The sequence below is a fragment of the Ovis canadensis genome, chromosome 3, assembly GCF_042477335.2.
Source record: "Ovis canadensis isolate MfBH-ARS-UI-01 breed Bighorn chromosome 3, ARS-UI_OviCan_v2, whole genome shotgun sequence".
In the NCBI taxonomy this organism is placed as follows: Eukaryota; Metazoa; Chordata; class Mammalia; order Artiodactyla; family Bovidae; genus Ovis; species Ovis canadensis.
The window spans coordinates 27,828,099-27,850,114 of record NC_091247.1 but is presented as its reverse complement, the minus strand read 5'-3'; the positions used below and the strand labels follow the sequence as shown (position 1 = coordinate 27,850,114).

Sequence of the window (22,016 nt, the reverse complement as noted above, 5' to 3'; positions counted from 1 at the left end):
CAGTAACACTTTTTTTCTATTTTGGCCATGCCCTGCAGCCTGTGAAGATAAGATATGGTAATCAAAATAAATTATCTGAGCTGATAACTTAGAGACTCAGTTTCACTTCCTTTTTTCTTAAAGTTCTATTTTTTCAATAAGACAGACTGAAAAGCAATAATCTGTTCAAAGAAACACAGAGAGAAAACATATGATTTCATACTACACATTTTTTTTAAAACAAAAAGAAACATGGTATTGTTTTGAGAATCCATAGAAATTTCTAACATATTTATATAGAACATATACATTTTTATGTTTTATAAATATAAAACATATACAAATTATACAATTATAATTATATTTATATATTTATATCTGCAGTGTATTTTGACACCGATAATTTTTGGTATATTTCTAAGTGATGCAGCCATGTGCATCATTTGGTGGTGGTAAGTTTTATAGGCCCTGAGCTGTTGGCTGGTGTTACAGAATGTGGTGGTCATGTAATCTACTTCCCCTACTAGTCCTCTGATCATCTACCATTGTTTCCATTAACTTTGCTAACATTCATGTAGGTTAAACTGAGCCAGCCTAACATGCTTCCCCATGCATGTTCATGATGGCGTGATTGCTTTACACAATCCAGATTGCCTTCTCTTTCCTAGCTCTTCACCTGAGAGACTATGAAGACATCATCCCTGCAGTTGAGATCTACTCTCTGTTAGCACTCTGTGCATGTGCCAGTAGAGCTTTTGGTACTTGTTCAAAAGCTTTTATTAAACTCGAATCTTTAGAGACCCTCAGTTCGGAACAGAAGCAGCAATATGAAGATCTTGCTCTAGAAATCTTCACCAAACATACTCCGAAAGATAACAGAAAATCCGAATTGGATGGCCTTCTTGAAGGGTAGGGTCAATTGTAATTAGTAGATGTCATTTTTATATAGATTTTTATATCTAAATAGTGTAGTATAATGATGAAATCACTAAATTTTAAAGTCTCATACCTTAACTCCTGGTGGCTCAGCAGTAAAGACTCCACCTGCAGTGCAGGAAATGGGGGTTTAGTTCCTGGGTTGGGAAGATGCCCTGGAGAAACGAAATGGCAACCCGTTCCAGTATTCTTGCTTGGAAAATCCCACGAACAGAGGAACCGGGTGGACTACAGATCATGGGGTCACAAAGATTCTGACACTACTGAGCGACTAAATAACAAGCCACCTTACATTGTACTCAACGTCTGTTTTCTTTAGTCTTACTAGTATATTAATGATTTATTTTCTCATTGCAAGAAAAGTTTTTATTTGAAATTTATCTTGAAATGTTTTACATTCTTCAGGGTTTTTTAGTGCAATAAATAAGGTTTTAAGTGATGCGATGTTTTAAAGTGTAATTCTTCCTTTTGTTTTTACAGAGGTGAAGGGAAGCTGCCGACGTGTGTCGCCACAGGAAGCCCAATTGCTGAGTATCAGTTCTGGATGTGCAGTGTGTGTAAGCATTGTGTCCTGGCTCAGGAAATAAACAACTACAACTTCTGTCCCTTATGCCATAGTGCAGTGGGATGAAGAACTGACAAACTGCATATACCGGGAGAGTTTATATAATAAGGTTGATTCCATACATTTTATGTAAAAAGCAGCATCATTTCAGAGTTGTATTTTTATACACATATGTATATATATATATGACAGAAACTGGTTACGCCTCACTGTCTTCTGAACTTTGGGTCAGCTGTTGAGAAATCCATGATTGAGACAGAATGAGTAAAGAGAAGGTCATCTGCATGTGGTGGCCAACTCTGTTAGGCCGTTCTTTTGGATTTTCATAAACGGTAAAATAAATATTAAGCTGTGAGATGTGAAAAAACCAGACTGGCTTTCTTCATGTATCAGGAAATACAGCATCTTACTATCTCCACCCTTAGGAAGAGACTACCACTCTTAATTCAAGTTTGAAATGAAAGGGGAAAAAATTGCTAAATGGCCAGGCTGGGGTCAGTGCCCATCCCTAGAACAGTCCCAGGGTCCAAGAGGAGGGCCAGGGTGCGCCACAGATGTCCACTCTACACTAATAGTATAGACACAGTGAGACATGGGTCTGGAAGAGCAGTAGTCTTATAAGGCTATGCTCTGGAAGTGGGAAGGACTGAAGTTGACCTCGGTACAAGACAGAGATCAGGAAGGGAAGAAAAGAAACAAAACCCAATAGTATATACACATAGACAATGTTATGTATGTATATAATTTTGTGTAAAAATACAACTATGAAATAATGATGCTGATTTTCATATAAAATATATAGAAATTGACTATATTATCTGCCTATCTTTCTATCTCTATTTTTGTGGCTGGTTATTACACTATGGAAATATTCCAAATAAGAAAAAAATTTCCTCACAGTGTCAAGGTTACACATTTTTGATGGAGAGGGATGGGGAGGTGTGAGAATGGAGCAGAGCTGAATTTAGGGAATGGACATAACCTGTATCAGGAGGTGGTGTGAGTGTGTGCTCATTCACTTAGCTGTGCCTGACTCTTTGTGACCCCATGGACTGTAGCCCACCAGGCTCCTCTGGGTTGCCATGCCCTTTTCCAAGGGATCTTCCCGACTCAGGGATCGAACCCATGTCTCCTGCACTGGCAGGCGGATTCCTTATCACCAGCACCACCTGGCAAGCCCAGAAGGAGATTAAACAATTGTAATTCTGAAATGAGCTCTATTTCTAGTTGTGTTTAATTAAATAAGCATTGAAAGTGTTCTCTGTTTTACTTTCAGAAGTGATAAAGAGGCATTTAAAGACTTTTTTTTTTTTACAATTTGAATTGTTTTTAATAGCTTTTTAAAAATTTATTTTTTATTTTCATAGCTGCACTGGGTCATCGTTGCTGCATCCGAGCTTTCTCTAGTTGCGGAAAGTTGGGGCTGCTCTCTAGTTGTGGTATGCAGGCTTCTCATTGCCGCAGCTTCTTTGGTTGCAGAGCGCAGGCGCTAGGGCTTGCAGGCTTCAGTAGTTGCTTCATGTGGGCTCGGTAGCTGTGGCTCATGGCCTCCAGAATGCAGGCTCAGTACACAGGCTTAGTTGCTCCGCAGCATGTGGGATCTTCCTGGACCAGGGATCGAACTGGTGTCCCCTGCATTGCAGGACAGAGTCTTAACCACTGGACCATCAGGGAAACCCTAATAGCTTATTTTTGATATCTTTTCCTTTTTACCCACTTTCTTAGTTTCATCTAAGAGATGGCAATTGGCATGTACTCTTCATAATATTGTGCAGAACACTTGTCTCTATTTATAATGATGTAAATTTATAGAAGACATCTAGTTTGTACTTACAGTTTTAGCTGAAACATTATCACCAAGCTGGACCTTTTAGCTAAACAAGTCTTGGGTTTGGGAAGTGATTCTCAATAAGAACCTGTTTTCATTTACTGTCACTAATTTTAAAAACAAAAAATGTAATCAGTCATGTGTAATTTCTTACCTGTTAAAGATAGCTAAAAATGCTCTCTATTTCCCATGAACTTACATCTTTTTATTCTGTGGCTGCAAACCAGACTTTAGCACTATTTCATCAAGATTATTTGCTGAAGTTTGACTGACATTTAGTAGAGGCAATAAAGAGAAATATACAACATTGTTATTGCAGCTTCAGTACTTAGTTAATCCAAATATGTTATGTTTTTGGTCCTTTAGAGACAAGTTAGGCCTGTAGCAGATAGAGAATAGTGAGCTATGAGAAGAGGTTTGGAGCTTAAATGAGTTCATGTAGATAGTGGGTTGCTATGCCTAGTTAAAACGAGAAGACCAGAAGTCTTCTAAGTCTCTGTGTTCATGTGCCTTGTGGGAAGTTACCTAGATATAATGGTAGCCTCCAAATACACTAGCAGGCAAGCCATTCCGGAGGTCATGGAACACAAAGGATTACACACCAAAAAATGATGCTTAAGTCACATGGTTTACTGAATCAACCTAACGTACACGGTGAGGAACAAGGAGAAAGTGATGGGAGAGATTAACACTGTTAGTGAAGGATGCCAGTCAGGTACACAGATTCCAGTTCCCGATTCTTGAGTTATGTACTGTTCTATGTCCTCACTCTATCTCTTTCTCACCAGCTTCCCCCTAATGGTGTGGCCAGGAAGAGGACCACAGTTGAGATTGGGGGACTCTATCAAGTAGAACGTGTCTGAGGCCAGTGAGGCATACTTGCTCTAAGGAGGAGGCAGGTTTCCCTGGTCCCAGCTGTAGGTGCCACTGGGACTGCTGAGCAGTAATGGATTCAGTTGTATTTCCTGGGTAGAGGACAGGTGTCATCAGTGGGTAACTGAATCAAGACCTCACACATATTGAGCATGTTCTAAGCCTCATGCATATCCAGTGAGCCATGAATACTTAGTGCCTTGGTTACCTTTTGTATCTTTAGCACCTCATCAATATTAGGTATGCTGTGCTCTGCTTAGTCACTCAGTCATGTCCGACTCTTTGAAACCCCATGGACTGTAACCCGCCAAGCTCTTCTGTCCGTGGGGATTCTCCAGGCAAGAATACTGGAGTGGGTTGCCATGTCCTCCTCCAGGGGATCTTCCTGATCCAGGGATCGAACCCATGTCTCCCACATTGCAGGCAGATTCTTTGTCATCTGAGCCACCTGGGAAGCCCAGTATTAGGTATAGTCACACAAATATGCTGTATTTACTTTGTATAACATGTCTCATAAGTTTCTAACTTATCTAATTTTAACATAGTGTGTTTCATCAATCTCATTTATTTTCTTCTATGACAGAATACAGTATTCCCCCAAATCAGAAAATAACATTTTAGAAAGACAAATATCATATGATATTGCTTATATGTAGAATCTAGAAAAATGATACAAATGAACTTACTTATAAAACAGACTCACAGACTTAGAGAACAAACTTACGGTTATCCAGGGGAAGGGTGGGGGAGGTGAGAGATGGATTGGAAGTTTGAGATTGATACCTACACACTGCTATATTTAGAACAGATAACCAACAAGGACCTATGTATAGCACAGGAAACTCTGCTTAATATTCTGTAATATCTAAATGGGGAAAAGTGAAAGTGAAAGTCACTCAGTTGGGTCCAACTCTTTGTGACCCCATGGTCTATACATTCCAGAATACTGGAGTGGGTAGCCTTTCCCTTCTCCAGGGGATCCTCCCAACCCAGGGATCAAACCCAGGTCTCCTGCATTGCAGGCGGATTCTTTACCAGCTGAGCCACAAGGGAAGCCCTAAATGGAGAAAAGAATGAAAAAAAAGAATGAATGTAATATGTATAACCGGATCACTTTGCTGTACACCTGAAACTAACACAACATTGTTGCTCAACTATAATATAGAATAAAATTTTTTTTAAAAAGCAAATCTTCCCTAGGTTAAAAAAAAGAAAACAGCATCCTAATAAAGACATCGGCCCTCGAGGATATATCTCCCGTTGAAGGTAACTACATCTTCCCACAAGATTTTCTATTTTCAGGAATGAAACTATACTTCATCAATGAGAGAGAAATTTTCAGAGATGTAGGTTTAAGGATTCCTTCAGGACTGCATGTTCAGAGTTGTGATTTTTGGTCCTTGGCCCTAATGCCTGAATATCTCTTTTTTCCCTTTCTCATCTCAGAAATGTGCTGAGAACTCTTAAGTTAGATTGTTGCTCTCCAGTCCTTCCTGTGACTTGTTGATTACATTCCCATTTGCTTCAATTCCAAATCAGCTGTTGATTCCTCAGACTTTTCCTAACATTTCTTTTGGGAAGTTTCTTTTGGAGCCTTCTCATTTACCACTAATTCCTTGCTACCTGAGCCCTAAAATTTTCCTTCCAACTAGTTATTTCAGACAGATTCTGAGTTATTGTCACTACTTCTTGGTCTCTTTAACACAGAAACCAAAACCATTAAAAACAACCTCTCCTACCTTGTACACATAATTATCACGTATGTATATGTGTGTATGTGTTTATATATACTTATACACATACGAAGATCCTTTGGAGAAGGAAGTGGCAACCCGCTCCAGTATTCTTGCCTGGAGAATCCCATGGACGGAGGAGCCTGGTAGGCTACAGTCCACAGGGTCACAAAGAGTTGGACACGACTGAGCGACTTCACTTCACTTCATACACATACATATACCCACATGCTTCATATTCATATATATACTGACAGACATACCTGTTTTAAGAGCTTATGACTGTAGGGGATTTATATCTGTGAATGTTTTAGTGATCTGCCATAATGTCTTGGGGACAGATAGATCTTTGTCCTGCTTGAAAATGGTGCTAGAAAAAGACTCCCAGTACAAACTGACTCAATTGGTTTTAAATATTTAACATGAAGGAAATTTCCAGATAACTCTCCTCTAATGAAAGGGGTAAAAAGAAGTAAAATTGTCATATATAACAAATATGTGGAGGGAATTTGTATAGACAGGATGAGGCATTATAATGAATGTTCTCTTTTTGTAATAAACACGAACTGACTCCCTTTAAGTAATTCTTCTTTTTATCACAAAATTTGGCCTGAACATTACATTAAGTTTCAAAGTAGCAAGGTAGGCCAAAGTATTGAGATAATGGACCTGACAAAGCTATACAAATAAGTAACACAGCATTATTGTCCTGCTATCATGCCCAAATGCGAATTATATATGTATATACACACACGTTTCTGCTAACATATAATTTGCAATTATCTTTTTGTATTCTAAGAGCCGAGATCTTAGATTTTATGTGGCGTGAAAAATATAAATGCTGAGGTAAAATTGTATTTATCCTGTTTTATCTGTAATTTATGAGAACATGATAATTTGTCTTCTTTTAAGTATTTTGGTGGGGGTTGGGATGATGGGCCTTGGGCTCCAGAGTGGATAAAGGGAGAAAGAGACAGGAGGTACAGTGAAAGGTATACAATATTACCTTTCAAAGACTAATAGCATTTTGCCAAGAAAATGCACTGGTCATAGCAAACACCCTCTTCCAACAACACAAGAGAAGACTCTACACATGGACATCACCAGATGGTCAACACTGAAATGATTGATTATATTCTTTGTAGCCAAAGATGGAGAAGCTCTATACAGTCAGCAGACATAAGACCGGGAGCTGACTGTGGCTCAGATCATGAACTCCTTATTGCCAAATTCAGACTTAAATTGAAGAAAGTAGGGAAAACCACTAGACCATTCAGGTATGACCTAAATCAAATCCCTTATGATTTATACAGTGGAAGTCAGAAATAGATTTAAGGGACTAGATCTGATAGATAGAGTGCTTGATGAACTATGGATGGAGGTTCGTGACATTGTAGAGGAGACAGGGATCAAGACCATCCCCATGGAAAAGAAATGCAAAAAAGCAAAATGGCTGTCTGAGGAGGCCTTACAAATAGCTGTGAAAAGAAGAGGAGTGAAAAGCAAAGGAGAAAAGGAAAGATATAAGCATCTGAATGCAGAGTTCCAAAGAATAGCAAAGAGAGATAAGAAAGCCTTCCTCAGCGATCAATGCAAAGAAATAGAGGAAAACAACAGAATGGGAAAGACTAGAGATCTCTTCTAGAAAATTAGAGATACCAAGGGAACATTCCATGCAAAGATGGGCCCAATAAAGGACAGAAATGGTATGGACCTAACAGAAGCAGAAGATATTAAGAGGTGGCAGGAATACACAGAAGAACTGTACAGAAAGGATCTTCACGACCCAGATAATCACAATGGTGTGATCACTCACCTAGAGCTAGACATCTTGGAATGTGAAGTCAAGAGGGCCTTAGAAAGCATCACTATGAACAAAGCTAGTGGAGGTGATGGAATTCCAGTAGAGCTATTTCAAATCCTGAAAGATGCTGCTGTGAAAGTGCTGCACTCAATATGCCAGCAAATTTGGAAAACTCAGCAGTGGCCACAGGACTGGAAAAGGTCAGTTTTCATTCCAATCCCAAAGAAAGGCAATGCCAAAGAATGCTCAAACTACCGCACAATTGCACTCATCTCACATGCTAGTAAAGTAATGCTCAAAATTCTCCAAGCCAGGCTTCAGCAATACATGAACCATGATGTTCCTGATGTTCAAGCTGGTTTTAGAAAAGGCAGAGGAACCAGAGATCAAATTGCCAACATCTGCTGGATCATGGAAAAAGCAAGAGAGTTCCAGAAAAACATCTACTTCTGCTTTATTCACTATGCCAAAGCCTTTGACTGTGTGGATCACAATAAACTGTGGAAAATTCTGAAAGAGATGGGAATACCAGACCACCTGACCTGCCTCTTGAGAAATCTGTATGCAGGTCAGGAAGCAGCAGATAGAACTGGACATGGAACAACAGACTGGTTCCAAATAGGAAAAGGAGTACGTCAAGGCTGTATATTGTCACCCTGCTTATTTAACTTATATGCAGAGTACATCATGAGAAACGCTGGACTGGAAGAAACACAAGCTGGAATCAAGATTGCTGGGAGAAATATCAATCACCTCAGATATGCAGATGATGACACCACTCTTATGGCAGAAAGTGAAGAGGAACTAAAAAGCCTCTTGATGAAAGTGAAAGAGGAGAGTGAAAAAGCTGGCCTAAAGCTCAACATTCAGAAAACGAAGATCATGGCATCCAGTCCCATCACATCATGGGAAATAGATGGGGAAACAGTGGAAACAGTGTCAGACTTTATTTTTTGGGGCTGCAAAATCACTGCAGATGGTGACTGCAGCCATGAAATTAAAAGACGCTTACTCCTTGGAAGAAAAGTTATGACCAATCTAGATAGTATATTCAAAAGCAGAGACATTACTTTGCCGACTAAGGTCTGTCTAGTCAAGGCTATGGTTTTTCCAGTAGTCATGTATGGATGTGAGAGTTGGACTGTGAAGAAGGCTGAGCACCGAAGAATTGATGCTTTTGAACTGTGGTGTTGGAGAAGACTCTTGAGAGTCCCTTGGACTGCAAGGAGATCCAACCAGTTCATTGTGAAGATCAACCCTGGGATTTCTTTGGAAGGAATGATGCTGAAGCTGAAACTCCAGTACTTTGGCCACCTCATGCAAAGAGTTGACTCATCGGAAAAGCCTCTGATGCTGGGAGGGATTGGGGGCAGGAGGAGAGGGTGACGACAGAGGATGAGATAGCTGGATGGCATTACTGACTCGATGGATGCGAGTCTGAGTGAACTCTGGGAGTTGGTGATGGACAGGGAGGCCTGGCATGCTGCGATTCATGGGGTCGCAAATAGTCGGACACGACTGAGCGACTGAACTGAACTGAACCAATAGGAAAACAACTTAGGCAAATGTCTGATGACTGGAGGTTGCAGCAAATAACTCCTTAAGAGTTCATCTAGAGTCCACATTTAGAAATGGGGGAAAAATTGTTACCAGACTTTTAATGAAAAATCAAGAGTTCCTAATTTGATGTTATAGCTCCAAAGTATTACTACTGTGCTTCTAAAAGGAAAATAGCAATATTATGTTGCCCCCTACTGTTTATTCTCACCCTTTTCTCAGTTCATTAAAAAAAAAAAGAACACGTAATAGTTTTTGAGTATAAAACTAACATGTTCATGGTAGAGAACTTCAAAAGTACATAAAGAGTATAGATGAGAAAGTAAAAATAGTCTTTATAACCTTTTTTTTTTAAAAAAGGCATTAGTTTATATTTTAATTGAATTTAGAAGAAGAAAAAACGGGGGTGAAACTGTTCTGTAAATTTTCTTCATAATCTCGTTAAGATTTTTTCTAAAATTAAAAGAAAAAGACATTAAAACACTTAGTTACTACTTTATCTACTCATTTATTTGGTTATTCTACTCACAATTTTGGTCAGTAAAATTTAGAGGAAAACGGAGGTATCTACACACCCACTATAATAGCTAGGATAGAAACTGACAAATGTTGGTGAAGATACGGAGTAACTGAAAGGCCAGTGCATTGCTGGTGGAAATGCAAAGTAGTACACCCAGTTTGGAAAAATTGAAGTTTAGAAATTCCCTGTATATTCTGGAAATATACATGTACAGTGTGTGTGTATATACCCGCCCCCTGCCCCCCCTCACCCCTCCAATTCGCTGTAACAAAGGGCAAGCTCCTCGCATCATCTGACCACATAGTCCTTAGAAACCAGTTTGGGATTACCGAGCTACTGCTTTTTTGGAGATCAGGCAAGTGGGGGCCAGCAGGTACAGCAGAATTACACTGGCAAAGGCCTCGTCTGCTCAAGCTTTCGTGAAGCACCTGAGCCTTCCGCCAGGAACATCACCGATCTCGCGAGACGACGGGTCCTCGGAGGACACAAAATTCCCCGGCTGCTAGTCCCCGGCTGCTAGGGCCAAGGGTTTTGCCGAGTTAAATTCCAAGGTGCAGAAGTGGCTGTGGGTTGTCGCCTCTAATCGCTCAGAAATCAACCCCAGTTCCACACGGACAGCTAGGCTCCCGACCACCATGGACGGGCAGCAAGGGCAGGAAAGTCCCGCAGTCCTAGCACTAGCCCAGGCTCATTTCAAAAAAGGTGAATACGCAGAGGCCGAGGCGCTGTACTCCGCTTACATTCGCCAGTGCGCCGGTGCAGCCTCGGAGGGAGCGGCACACCTGAGGTAACTATCGCGAGAAGTGGGGAAAGCGGGGTCTCTGGAAGGTGGGCGGCAAGGGCTCTGCTCTACTCCGCCTCTGGCGCTCAGCCGCCCAGCGGCCGAACGTTTGTTCTTCACAGAAAGGCGGTGAGGGAGCGTGCTTGGAGCGCAGGCATCTGCACGTTGCTCCGGGACTCCGAGAACGGTGTCCCGACTCCGTGTTAACTGACCCGGAGTCTTAGAGCGGATAGGGCTTTTCCCACCTGTCACTTTAACAAGACCTGGTGAGGGCGAGGTGCCGCGCGGGTGCTACGTGAGCGCACAGCGTCGCGACTCAAACTGCGCAACATCACAGCAGGTGCTCTGGATTTCCACGTGTGAAAAGAAATTCAAATATGTGGAAATAGTATAATGAACCTGCAGGTGACCATCCTTGGGCTTAAGCATTGTCGCTTCACCCAGGGGATCAGGTTATTCGCCCAGGGATGTCTCAGAATACATTTCTAGGCGTTAAGGGATTTAAAAAGACGTAACCACAGTATCATTATTCCTAACGTCATTATTCCAGTGTCATTATTTGGAATTTTCCTGTTTGATCAATAAAAGTTATTTTGTTTGGCAGGTTGGTGTTTTCGCGGTTGGTTCAAGTCAGGCTGCACATCAAGTCTCTCAGCCTTTAAGGCTCCCCTTCATTTTCTCCCCTTGCAGATAGGATAGCCTCAGCAAAGGATATCCAGTCCTCTGTCCTGAGACTTTCCCATATTTTGGATCTTCTGGATTTACCCCACCCCCACCCCATGTAGTCCTCTGTCTTATGCATCGCTTGTGAGTTGGTAGTTAAATTTTGAGGTTTGATCGAATTCAGATCCAAAATTATGGTGAGAATATTGTTATAGGTGTTGTGTACTTCTGTCAGAGAGCATGTAATGTCTGTCTTTTTGTGATATTAGCAACCTTGATACTGACCAGGATTCCTGGCCTTCCCTAAACAAGAGAAATTGATGAGAAGGCCAGACAAGGAATTCAGGCAAGCTTTATTGAGGTCTCTGCTGCAGCAGGGCAGAGCAAAAACAAGTAAGTTTCCCTTGCTTGCTTGGAGCAAGGGGTGAAGTTGGGGTTGTGTCCAGGGGTCTCGAAGGCTGGTGGGGTGGCTTAGGTGGTTTGCCCACCTCTTTGGACCAAGGTTTTGAATGTAGGGGACATGTGAAGTACCCTGTTTGTGCTCCTGGCACCCTGTTTTTGCTTCCAGCACTTCAGAAGTGGCAGTTGGGATTTTATTTGGTTTGTATCTTCTTATCCATAACTGGCTCCAACTGCGGATGCACTCAGTTATTTTTAGTTCCTTATAGTTTTTGTATTTTGTTGCTGGAGAAGACATTTGTTTAGGTGCAAACACTGCAGCAAATGGTCCTAGGTCCCAGCTCTCAGCCTTTCTCAACCTCACCTGCTCTCCCAAAGCATCTTGTATTTACGCCTGAATGCGAAGCATTTGTTGTACTAAGATTTGCCTTTGTTGTTCTTGTTAACGGTTCTTGTTAGTGGTCCAGGATGAGAAAAGAAAGAACAGTTCAGTTCAGTCACTCAGTCGTGTTCGACTCTTTGCAACCCCATGAATTGCAGCACACCAGGCCTCCCTGTCCATCACCAACTCCCAGAGTTCACTCAGACTCACATCCATTGAGTCAGTAATGCCATCCAGCCATCTCATCCTCTGTTGTCCCCTTCTCCTCCTGCCCCCAATCCCTCCATGCATCAGAGTCTTTTCCAATGAGTCAACTCTTTGCATGAGGTGGCCAAAGTACTGGAGTTTCAGCTTCAGCATCATTCCTTCCAAAGAAATCCCAGGGTTGATCTTCAGAATGGACTGGTTGGATCTCCTTGCAGTCCAAGGGACTCTCAAGAGTCTTCTCCAATACCACAGTTCAAAAGCATCAATTCTTCGGTGCTCAGCCTTCTTCACAGTCCAACTCTTACATCCATACACGACCACAGGAAAAACCATAGCCTTGACTAGATGGACCTTAGTCGGCAAAGTAATGTTTCTGCTTTTGAATATACTATCTAGATTGGTCATAACTTTTCTTCCAAGGAGTAAGCGTCTTTTAATTTCATGGCTGCAGTCACCATCTGCAGTGATTTTGCAGCCCCCAAAAATAATGTCTGACACTGTTTCCACTGTTTCCCCATCTATTTCCCATGAAGTGATGGGACTGGATGCCATGATCTTCGTTTTCTGAATGTTGAGCTTTAGGCCAACTTTTTCACTCTCCACTTTCACTTTCATCAAGAGGCTTTTTAGCTCCTCTTCACTTTCTGCCATAAGAGTGGTATCATCTGCATATCTGAGGTGATTGATATTTCTCCTGGCAATCTTGATTCCAGCTTGTGTTTCTTCCAGTCCAGCGTTTCTCATGATGTACTCTGCATATAAGTTAAATAAGCAGGGTGACAATATACAGCCTTGACGTACTCCTTTTCCTATTTGGAACCAGTCTGTTGTTCCATGTCCAGTTCTAACTGCTGCTTCCTGACCTGCATACAGATTTCTCAAGAGGCAGGTCAGGTGGTCTGGTATTCCCATCTCTTTCAGAATTTTCCACAGTTATTGTGGTCCACACAGTCAAAGGCTTTGGCATAGTGAATAAAGCAGAACTAGATGTTTTTCTGCAACTCTCTTGCTTTTTCCACGATCCAGCAGATGTTGGCAATTTGATCTCTGGTTCCCCTGCCTTTTCGAAAACCAGCTTGAACATCAGGAAGTTCATGGTTCACGTATTGCTGAAGCCTGGCTTGGAGAATTTTGAGCATTACTTTACTAGCATGTGAGATGAGTGCAATTGAACAGAAAGGGGATAAAGAGTAGTGTTTTTCTTGATGGTTTGAGTTGTCTGCCCTGTCACCCTCCTCCTTTTAGGGATTTGAAATTTTTTGACTGGATGCCAGCTTGTCTTTTGTGTATGAGGCTCAAGATTCTTCTCTTGTTTGTTAAACTCACATGGAATTAAATCAGAAAAATTAAGTGGCTTTCTCATTTCAATAATACACCAGAATAATAGTTAATAGTTTAGAACAAGCAGTAAGATGATACCACACCTTCCCCCCAAAATTAGTAAATAGAAAATGTAGTTTTCTGTTGTTTCAAGCTGGAAGAATAGACTTATCTAGTAGGTTAAAACACTTTTTTATTTTTAAATTTTCATTGTAGTTGCTGCTATACAGTATGTTAGCTGGACTGTGTTAAGTTGCTTTAGTCACGTCTGACTCTTTGCAACCCCGTGGACCATAGGCCGCCAGGTCCTCTGTCCATTGGATTCTCCAGGCAAGAATACTGGAGTGGGTTGCCAGTTACTTCTCCAGTATGATATGTTACAGGTGTACAGTATAGTGATTTACAGTTTTTAAAGGTTATACTTCATTTATAGCTATTATAAAATACGGTCTATATGCCTGTGTTGTACAGTATACATTTGTAGCATATTTTATACCCAATGTTTTGTACCTCTTAGTCCCCTCTCCTTGTTTTGCCCTTCCCCCTTCTGTCTGTCCACTGGTAACCACTAGTTTGTTCTCTATGAGTCTGCTTCTTTTTTGTTGTATTTAAAAGTTTGCTCTATTTTTTAAACTTATCTAGTAAGTTTCAAAAACGATTTATCAGCAATAAGCATACTGATGCCATCTAGTATTGTTACAGCTTCTCCCTGGTGCATCTCAGCCTGAGAGCACAGATTTGTTGTGTGGCAAATGTAATTTATGCCCCTTTCCAGCATAAGAAAGAAAATCTGCAATGGTTTAGTAGAAGACTGCTCAGCATGCCTGCATGAACCTTCAAATTTTCTTATAGTTTTGAAATTCTTCTAGGAGCTCCTGGTTAAACAGAATTCTATCATTTTCAACTTTCTTCTTTAAATATATCTTTTAGAGTTTGTTTATTTTTAAATAACGGGTCACTGAATCATTTTGAAACAGTGTTCGCAATCTTTGCATGCCTGCCGCTCTGAATGGTTTATAACATTTTCTTTTAATATCCAAAAGTGCAACCTTAGCCATCAACTTTATTTCCAAATATTTTTTCTTTGCTAAAGTTAACAAGTGCAAAAAAAAAAAAAAATCTACGTTTGGATTAGGTAACTTGGTTATATTCCATTAAAATAAACAGTATCATTACAAAAATCTCAATGTTAAAAAGTTTAGCTTTAACTGTTAGCCCATGTCTTTCAAATATGAAACAATTTCCATATGGAGAATAGGCTTTTAGAATTTGTTATAATGAGGTCTTATTCTAAATCAAATACCTGATGATCCTCTGATAATAAGACATCTATAACAAAGTTTTGAAGCTCAGAAATTTAATGACTAAAACCTTACTGAGTCCCGAGGCTGCATTTTACTCAAAACTCTTTACTGGGCAGCAGTTCAGCTAGTGTCATCACAGAGATCGGTGGCTGGAGTGTCCCCCTTGTTCTCTAGGATTTCACAGTGGTGCTTGTGGCATCCTGAAGTGTCTGTGTGCCCAGTCTCTCAGTCCTAGTTCACAGAAACAGGCGTTTTTAAATTGCAGAGGTTCCTCTCTACTGGTAGGAAACTTCAACTTGAAGGAGACCCCCTAGGCTTTGAGTACCCCTCCTGGCAGCAGTAGTTACAGTGCCTGAGATCTCAAGGATTAAGATGTTTAGAGAAGTAACTTTTTGTAACTCTAACTGCAGTCACAAATATTTTCTGAGAACTAGATTTTGCGCAGTGGAACTTAATGAAGACTGACAGATGAGTTTAGCCTGCATCTTCCCTGTTTGGTTCAAACTTGAGAGTCCCCTTTGCAAAAAAGAAAAGAAAACAGAATTTTTCTGCAGAGCCCATTGAAGTTCTCTGTGCAGATGGTTTGCCCTTCTACAAGTAGTGTGTGGGGCTGTGTGGGGGTGTGTCCTGTTGAGCTGGTGGTTGGTCGGAGCTGCCTGGATGTCTAACCCCTCACAGGAAAGGCTGCTTGCTCACAGCTCCTTGGGCAGCCTCTGGAACCCTCAGATGCAGAGCCAGTTCTGTGCACAGGAGTCCCACTGTGGACCTGAGTGGTGATGTCTTTCTAGCAGGAAGCCGGTCTGGCCTCTGGAGGATGTTTGCTGAGGCTGGAGGGAGGGCAGGTCATCCTCAGACAGCACACCTGGGGATCAGTATCCTGGATTTTCACTCAGGGCTGACTTTCATTACTGGTGGAAAATAATTTCAGATCTTACTGTTTGAAGATCATTAAAAAAATTGAGGATAAAACATGGTTGAAAAAAAAAAAAAACAAAACCATGATTGATTCACTTTATGACATGTCCATAGTGAACTTGGACTTTGGGCTGGCTTTCTCCCCTTGCTCGTTTCAATTCTGAGTTGTCTTCTTTGCCCCACTGGCATGTGCTTTAAACAATCATTTTAATATTACATTCAGCAAAACAAGGTGACAATGAACAGGAGGTTTGACCACACAGTAAAATGAACGCGCTTTTTAGACTGACATTGTAGTGCTAAACAACCCTGCAAAAGTAGACAGCAGGATTAAACAGAAACCGACGCCATGGCTTTATTTCCTTGCACTCTGTTTCTTCCACTTGGTTTTGCAATGTCGTCGCTGCATGTTATAGGCTGTGAAGTTTGACAATACCCGAAAGAGAGTGAAAGTGGAAATGAGGGGTAACACTGTTTTTAATGTGAACTTTTTGTTTAAAGCAAATGCAGCCCTGAGGATTTGGCTACTGCATTTAACAACAGGGGGCAAATCAAATACTTCAGGGTTGATTTTTACGAAGCCATGGACGACTACACATCTGCTATACAAGTCCAACCCAGTTTTGAAGTTCCATATTACAACAGAGGCTTGATATTGTATAGGCTGGGTAAGAATTTCTTTCTTCCTCCTTTTGTCCTTGACAGTATTTTGTGAATTCAGATCTCTCAATGTTGTAAAACGGGTATAGTAATCATCCAGGGTGAAACTTAGGTGAAATTTAGTTTTAGAGCCAGGAACAAAGGAAGTGTACCTGAATTTATTTTAGGCTTTCGATGGGTATTAGAGACCGCAGTGGGGCACTGAGGTGGGAATTGCATCCGGGCACTGGAGTGAGAGCCATCCCATTACTTAGTGCCTGTGCGTCCCCAGCTGTGAAATGAGGGTAATGCTCCTGATCCACTGTGCAGCTTTTCTGAGTTACAGCCTTTGAAGGCACTCGTGCTGTGCTTGTGCTTAGTTGCTCAGTCGTGTCCCGACTGTTTGGGACCCCATGGACTGCAGCCTGCCAGGCTCCTCTGTCCATGGGATTCTCCAGGCAAGAATACCGGAATGGGTTGCCATGCCCTGCTTCAGGGCATCTTCCCAACCCAGGGATCAAACCCAGGTCTCCATCATTGCAGGCAGATTCTTTACCAGTTGAGCCACCAGGGAAGCCCAAGAATACTGGAGTGGGTAGCCTATCCCATCTCCAGGGGATCTTCCCGACCCAGGAATCGAACCGGGGTCTCCTGCATTGCAGGTGGATTCTTTATCAGCTGAGCTACCAGGGAACCCCACTTGAGACAATATATAGTAAAGGGATTTTAGATTTTGGGACTACGGGGAATGTGAGGACTGTTTCTCATTTAAAGGGTTAAAAAGAATATTAATTTCCTGTTTCTTAATTTTACTGTAATTACATTGAATAGGGAATATTTTATTGAAGGTTTGTGTCGATTTAAGGTATTTACCTGTTAAATCCCCGCAGGTAGCCCATAACTAATTTTAAGTATATTGTTCTAAAAGGGTGTGCAAAGTTACTGTGGTACACACATCCGTATATTATTATCAAGAGGAAAAATTCCTTTAGTAGGAGTGGTTGAAAGCTTGTAAATATAAAAGCAGGAGTATGTGTATCCAAACTTTACTATGAATAATATATAGAAACACTCAGCTTTTTTTTCTCTTTTTCATCCCCTCCCCCGCCCCCTGCCCGGTGGGTTCTTGTACAGGATACTTTGATGATGCTTTGGAAGATTTCAAGAAAGTATTAGACTTAAATCCTGGATTTCAAGATGCTGTTTTGAGCTTAAAACAGACTATTCTAGACAAAGAAGAAAAGCAAAGAAGAAATTATTGAACATTTTAACTCATGATCCTAATGGCTGGTATCTCCTTGTCTCTAATTGAAAGCTGGTGTTAAAATGTTTTGATTTATATTTAAGATAAAGAGATCCCTGCATTAGCACTGAAAGTTAAATGCTGTACTTGAGGTAATTGATTTTGGGTTGAGTAACTATGTTGACTAGGTATGCTTTTATAAAGTGTAAATAATTAATAAGAATGTATAATTGTATCTTATTACAATACAATATCTAAAGAAATGTGTGGTATTTTCTTCAGGAAAACTGTTTTGCTGTTTTTTATTCCCAACTTTTTATTTAAAATTTTTTACCTCCACAGAAAATTGAAAGTATGGTTCAATAAACACTTTTTAAGCTTTTCACTGAGATTCACCAGTTGTTAGCATTATGTCACATTTGCTTATTCTCTGTATTTAAATACATAACTTTTGTGCTGAACTGTTTGAAAATAAGTTGCAGATATCACCATACTTTACCCTTAAATATTTCAGCGTGCATTGTCTAAGAATAGAGACAGCCTTCTTTATAGCCACAACACCATTATAATATCTAATAAAACTAATAATTCTATAATACCACCCATGGCCAGCCCATATTTGAACTCCCCAATTGTTTCCAAAATGTCTTGTGTAGACTTTTGTTTCTGGGATCTGGAGTCAGGCAGGTTAACACTGTGTTCTGTTGTTAAGTCTCTGTGTGTTTTAATCTGCACTAGTTGCCTCCTCATTTTCTCCCCATGAAATTTTGAGAGTAAAGCTCTTTTATAAAGCTAGGCTAGGGAGACATAATATTTGGGCTTAACGATAAACATCTTTCATGAGAGCCATTTGAAAGAATTCAACTCGACATTTTTTCCCTCTAGTAATCATCGATAAGGTAGTTAAGGTTTAAATATCAAGCATAGTTTTCTGTCTCTGTATAATGACAGTAATGTTCACCATCATCAACATTTACTGAATACTCAATATAAGCCAAGCACTGTTCCAGCTCTGAATAATAAGTTCTGAGTGGAATGGGGGTGGTTAGAGAGGTGAAAAACTGACGAAAAGCACTTAGTAAATAGAGGGCTTTTAAAAAATCTGTTCTATTTGGGTGCTGCCAGGGAACGATTAGGCTGTGATGAAGTTTTCCTGACCTGGGAAGAATTGGAAGGGAAAACAAGCCAGAGTCAGCCATGTCTCACCTACATTTGTGTGTGTGTGTGTCTTATTGTTGAATTTTGGCTTTCAAAAATTCAGATCCTGCATCTGGGGATCTCCCAAACTAGTGTATTATTGCTATGGAAAAATGGTTCTGGGGTGGAAATGGCCCTAATTAAGAGAAAAGAGTAAGTTTGCCCAGTGTCCCCAGAGGAGGGTCAGAACTACTAAGTCATAACTACTGTGACTTTCTCAGATGCCATCACCATCATCAGCCTTTAAAGGGTTTTATTTTGTGTGTGTGTGTGTGTTTTAGTTTAAGTGATCTCATAAAGCAGAGGACGTAATTGCCTCGTTTGTAGTTCATAAATACTATCTGGCCAAATATATAAAGAATCTGGGCTGCAGGTGAATGACTATTAAATGGAAATGAAATTAGAATGGAAACAAAAAGTCCCTTTTTGGGATGATTCACATTTTCCAATATGACTTATCTTTCTATTTGTTGGAAATGTCTTTTAAAGAATTTATAAAATTGCATTAAAATATAGAAAAATTCCTCTTAAGAAAACTTGTTCTATAAACGTATTTTAAAACTTATTTTTGAAAAAGCAAAGTTGGTGGCTCAGAGGTTAAAGCGTCTGCCTGGAATGCGGGAGACCCGGGTTCAATCCCTGGGTTGGGAAGATCCCCTGGAGAAGGAAATGGCAACCCATTCCAGTACTCTTGCCTGGAGAATCCCATGGAGGGAGGAGCCTGGTAGGCTACTAGTCCATGGGGTCGCAAAGAGTCGGACACGACTGGGTGACTTCACTTTCTTTCACTATAGACCTTGGGAGAGTTTAAAGCCAGTCTACCCAGAAAATCAAATACTAGAAAAATGCTTCAGTAACTTTATTTTCTCTTGGCTTATATTCTCTTTTCTTTTCTCTTGACTGGGATTAAATATAATATGAAGAAAAAAAAACTTGTTAAAAATTTGATTTGGTTTGTAGGGTTTTATTATTTGACATTTCTTCATCATTTATCAGAAAAAGAGTCACTGAAGTTCAGAATCAGCACTTGCTCATTTGGAACCCAAGCCCTCATTTTCCTCAGGTTACTGGAAATAACTGATTTCCAGTTATTTTCTTTAAAGTTTCCTCATTTATTTATTTTCTTGTTTATTTTCTTTAAAACTTTAGACTTCACACATTCAGATTCTAAATTTCTGATTGAGTGAATAATACCTTTGTTATGTGTCTTTAAAAAAAAATTCTGTTTTATGTTTGCTATTATTTATATTTCCTACATTTCAGCATCTGTTGAGCTCTTTTTTTTTCTTTTAACCAGAAAAGTACCCAAACTATGCTGTTTTCCAGTTTTTCTCTTTGAAAACAAGGCAGAAAATTATAGATTGTTATAGTTTGTTCTTTACAAAGTAAGGTAAGAGAGAATAAGTGGATATATATTGCTCTTGAGCTTAGAAAATTACTTTTAACTTCAAAGCATGGAGCTGTGGGACTTCTCTGGTGGTCCAAAGGTTTGGACTCCGTTCTCCCAATGCAGGGGCCCCAGGTATGATCACTGGTCAGGGACCTAGACCCCATATGCTGCAACTAAGAAGGTCCTACATGTCGCAACTAAGACCCAAATAAATAGATAAATATTAAAATAACATGGAGCTATTTGTTTCTTTCCTGAAATCTGGAACTGAATGAAGCATGTGAATTTCCTTTATGATAGCAAACCATAGCCTACCTGCTGGATGAGCAAACAAAATTTCCAAGTCAGCTTTTAGTCATTTTCTGTTTGCCCATTTCCAGATTTTTCCTGTTTTTTCCTTTCTCTGGACTCTCTCTGCCCCACCCACCACCCTATACATAGTCTTAGCCTCCTGCCATTTTGCAGATATTAGCCTGTTTCAGTGGACATACTGTATTTCAACCCTGTCATGCAGTGAAAATCAATCCAACATTTACACTGACACTCATTTCCAGCTCTGCCAAATCTAATCCATCTTAAACATTTATGTGTCAAGTAATTAAACCCACATCTTGTTTAACAACTTAATTTGTCCTTAAAAATACTTCTTTTAAATGAAAAGCCATGAAATGAAAAAAAAAATTTATGTTAATTTTAGGTGGAAAAATTATGAATTACATTTTAGCCCAGATACCTAAATGCTTTTTGCAGATAGAAAAATATATCCATTGAGTGGTAAAGACAAGTTTATATAAGTTTTAATTTGAAATTCAGTTCAGTTCAGTTGCTCAGTTGTGTCCGACTCTTTGTGACCCCATGAATCGCAGCATGCCAGGCCTCCCTGTCCATCACCATCTCCCGGAGTTCACTCAGACTCAGGTCCATCGGGTCCGTGATGCCATCCTGCCATCTCATCCTCAGTCGTCCCCTTCTCCTCCTGCCCCCAATCCCTCCCAGCATCAGAACTACATGATTACATTTACAGCAGTTACATAAACTATGTTTCCTTTACTCATTCCCCCCCCATTAAAAAAAAATCACTTTATTGAGATACAAAGTGTACACTTCAGTGGTTTTTAAGTATATTTGGAGTTTCTGCATTGTTCTTACATTTTTCAAGCTTTTTGGGTCTTATGGTATTCTGGCAGGCAAACTGCATTTCATGAAGTTATAACACAGAAAACACTTCTGGGCAAATTAAAGGTGAAGCATTGAGAGTGTTTCAAAACACCTAACAGGACATACACAAAACAGATGGAAGAGTCTTAAAAACTGCTGTCTCTTCTGATTCCATCCAAATAAGTAGCATGATTCCAATTTGGCTCATGTGATGTCCTCCGACTAGAAACTTGTGTGGAGTAACCAGGAGGTATGTCTCTGCCTGAAGCTGTGATGTCGAACTTTCACTTTGTATGGCATATTTATTTAACGTGTTTTGGTGAACAAGTTGTTATTTTAAAAACCAAATTACTGACAAACATATGGTGTAACTTTCCAAGAGCCAAGTGAAGAGGTAATGAAACAGTTGGCACGTGAGCTAAGTGTGTAATTTTAAAAGCTTCCAGATAAATGCACATTGTTATGTTTTCTATATTTCTCAAAATATGACATTAAATTATGGGAAAGGGATTCCAGTTTAATATGGCGTTTGAGGAGAGACAGAGGAGACCTAGATAGATTGAGACTTGTTGAATTTCACATTTAATGTTAAGGGGACTTAAAAAAAAAAAAAACCACTACAT

The 22,016-nt window shown here is 40.1% G+C and overlaps 2 protein-coding genes and 1 long non-coding RNA gene across 3 annotated transcripts in view; 2 read left to right on the top strand and 1 right to left on the bottom strand.

The window, feature by feature from the left end:
• WDR35 (WD repeat domain 35) overlaps positions 1 to 2,737 on the top strand; it is a 52,810-nt gene extending 50,073 nt beyond the window's left edge. The window contains exons 26-27 of the mRNA XM_069582617.1: positions 648 to 888; positions 1,396 to 2,737. Coding sequence (XP_069438718.1) covers positions 648 to 888; positions 1,396 to 1,546 — 392 coding nt within the window. The 3' untranslated portion in view covers positions 1,547 to 2,737. The remainder of the gene's footprint in view (positions 1 to 647; positions 889 to 1,395) is intronic.
• A 44-nt stretch (positions 2,738 to 2,781) lies between these two features.
• Positions 2,782 to 10,559, bottom strand: LOC138436686 (uncharacterized). The gene is made up of 2 exons (XR_011255525.1): positions 10,125 to 10,559; positions 2,782 to 3,112 (listed from the first exon to the last, which is right to left on the bottom strand). It is a non-coding gene; the product is annotated as an uncharacterized lncRNA (long non-coding RNA).
• On the top strand, positions 10,046 to 18,039 carry TTC32 (tetratricopeptide repeat domain 32). The gene is made up of 3 exons (XM_069582638.1): positions 10,046 to 10,582; positions 16,268 to 16,434; positions 17,540 to 18,039. The coding sequence occupies exons 1-3, from the start codon at positions 10,431 to 10,433 to the stop codon at positions 17,665 to 17,667; spliced, it is 447 nt and encodes a 148-aa protein (XP_069438739.1). The 5' UTR covers positions 10,046 to 10,430; the 3' UTR covers positions 17,668 to 18,039.
• Positions 18,040 to 22,016: the final 3,977 nt, after the last annotated feature.

Bases quoted from the DNA above. Each gene is read 5' to 3' on its own strand.
- TTC32 (XM_069582638.1), top strand. From the start codon at position 10,431: ATGGACGGGCAGCAAGGGCAGGAAAGTCCCGCAGTCCTAGCACTAGCC. The intron at 10,583-16,267 runs GTAACTATCGCG...TTTTGTTTAAAG, and splicing joins GAGGGAGCGGCACACCTGAG to CAAATGCAGCCCTGAGGATT. The intron at 16,435-17,539 runs GTAAGAATTTCT...GTTCTTGTACAG, and splicing joins CTTGATATTGTATAGGCTGG to GATACTTTGATGATGCTTTG.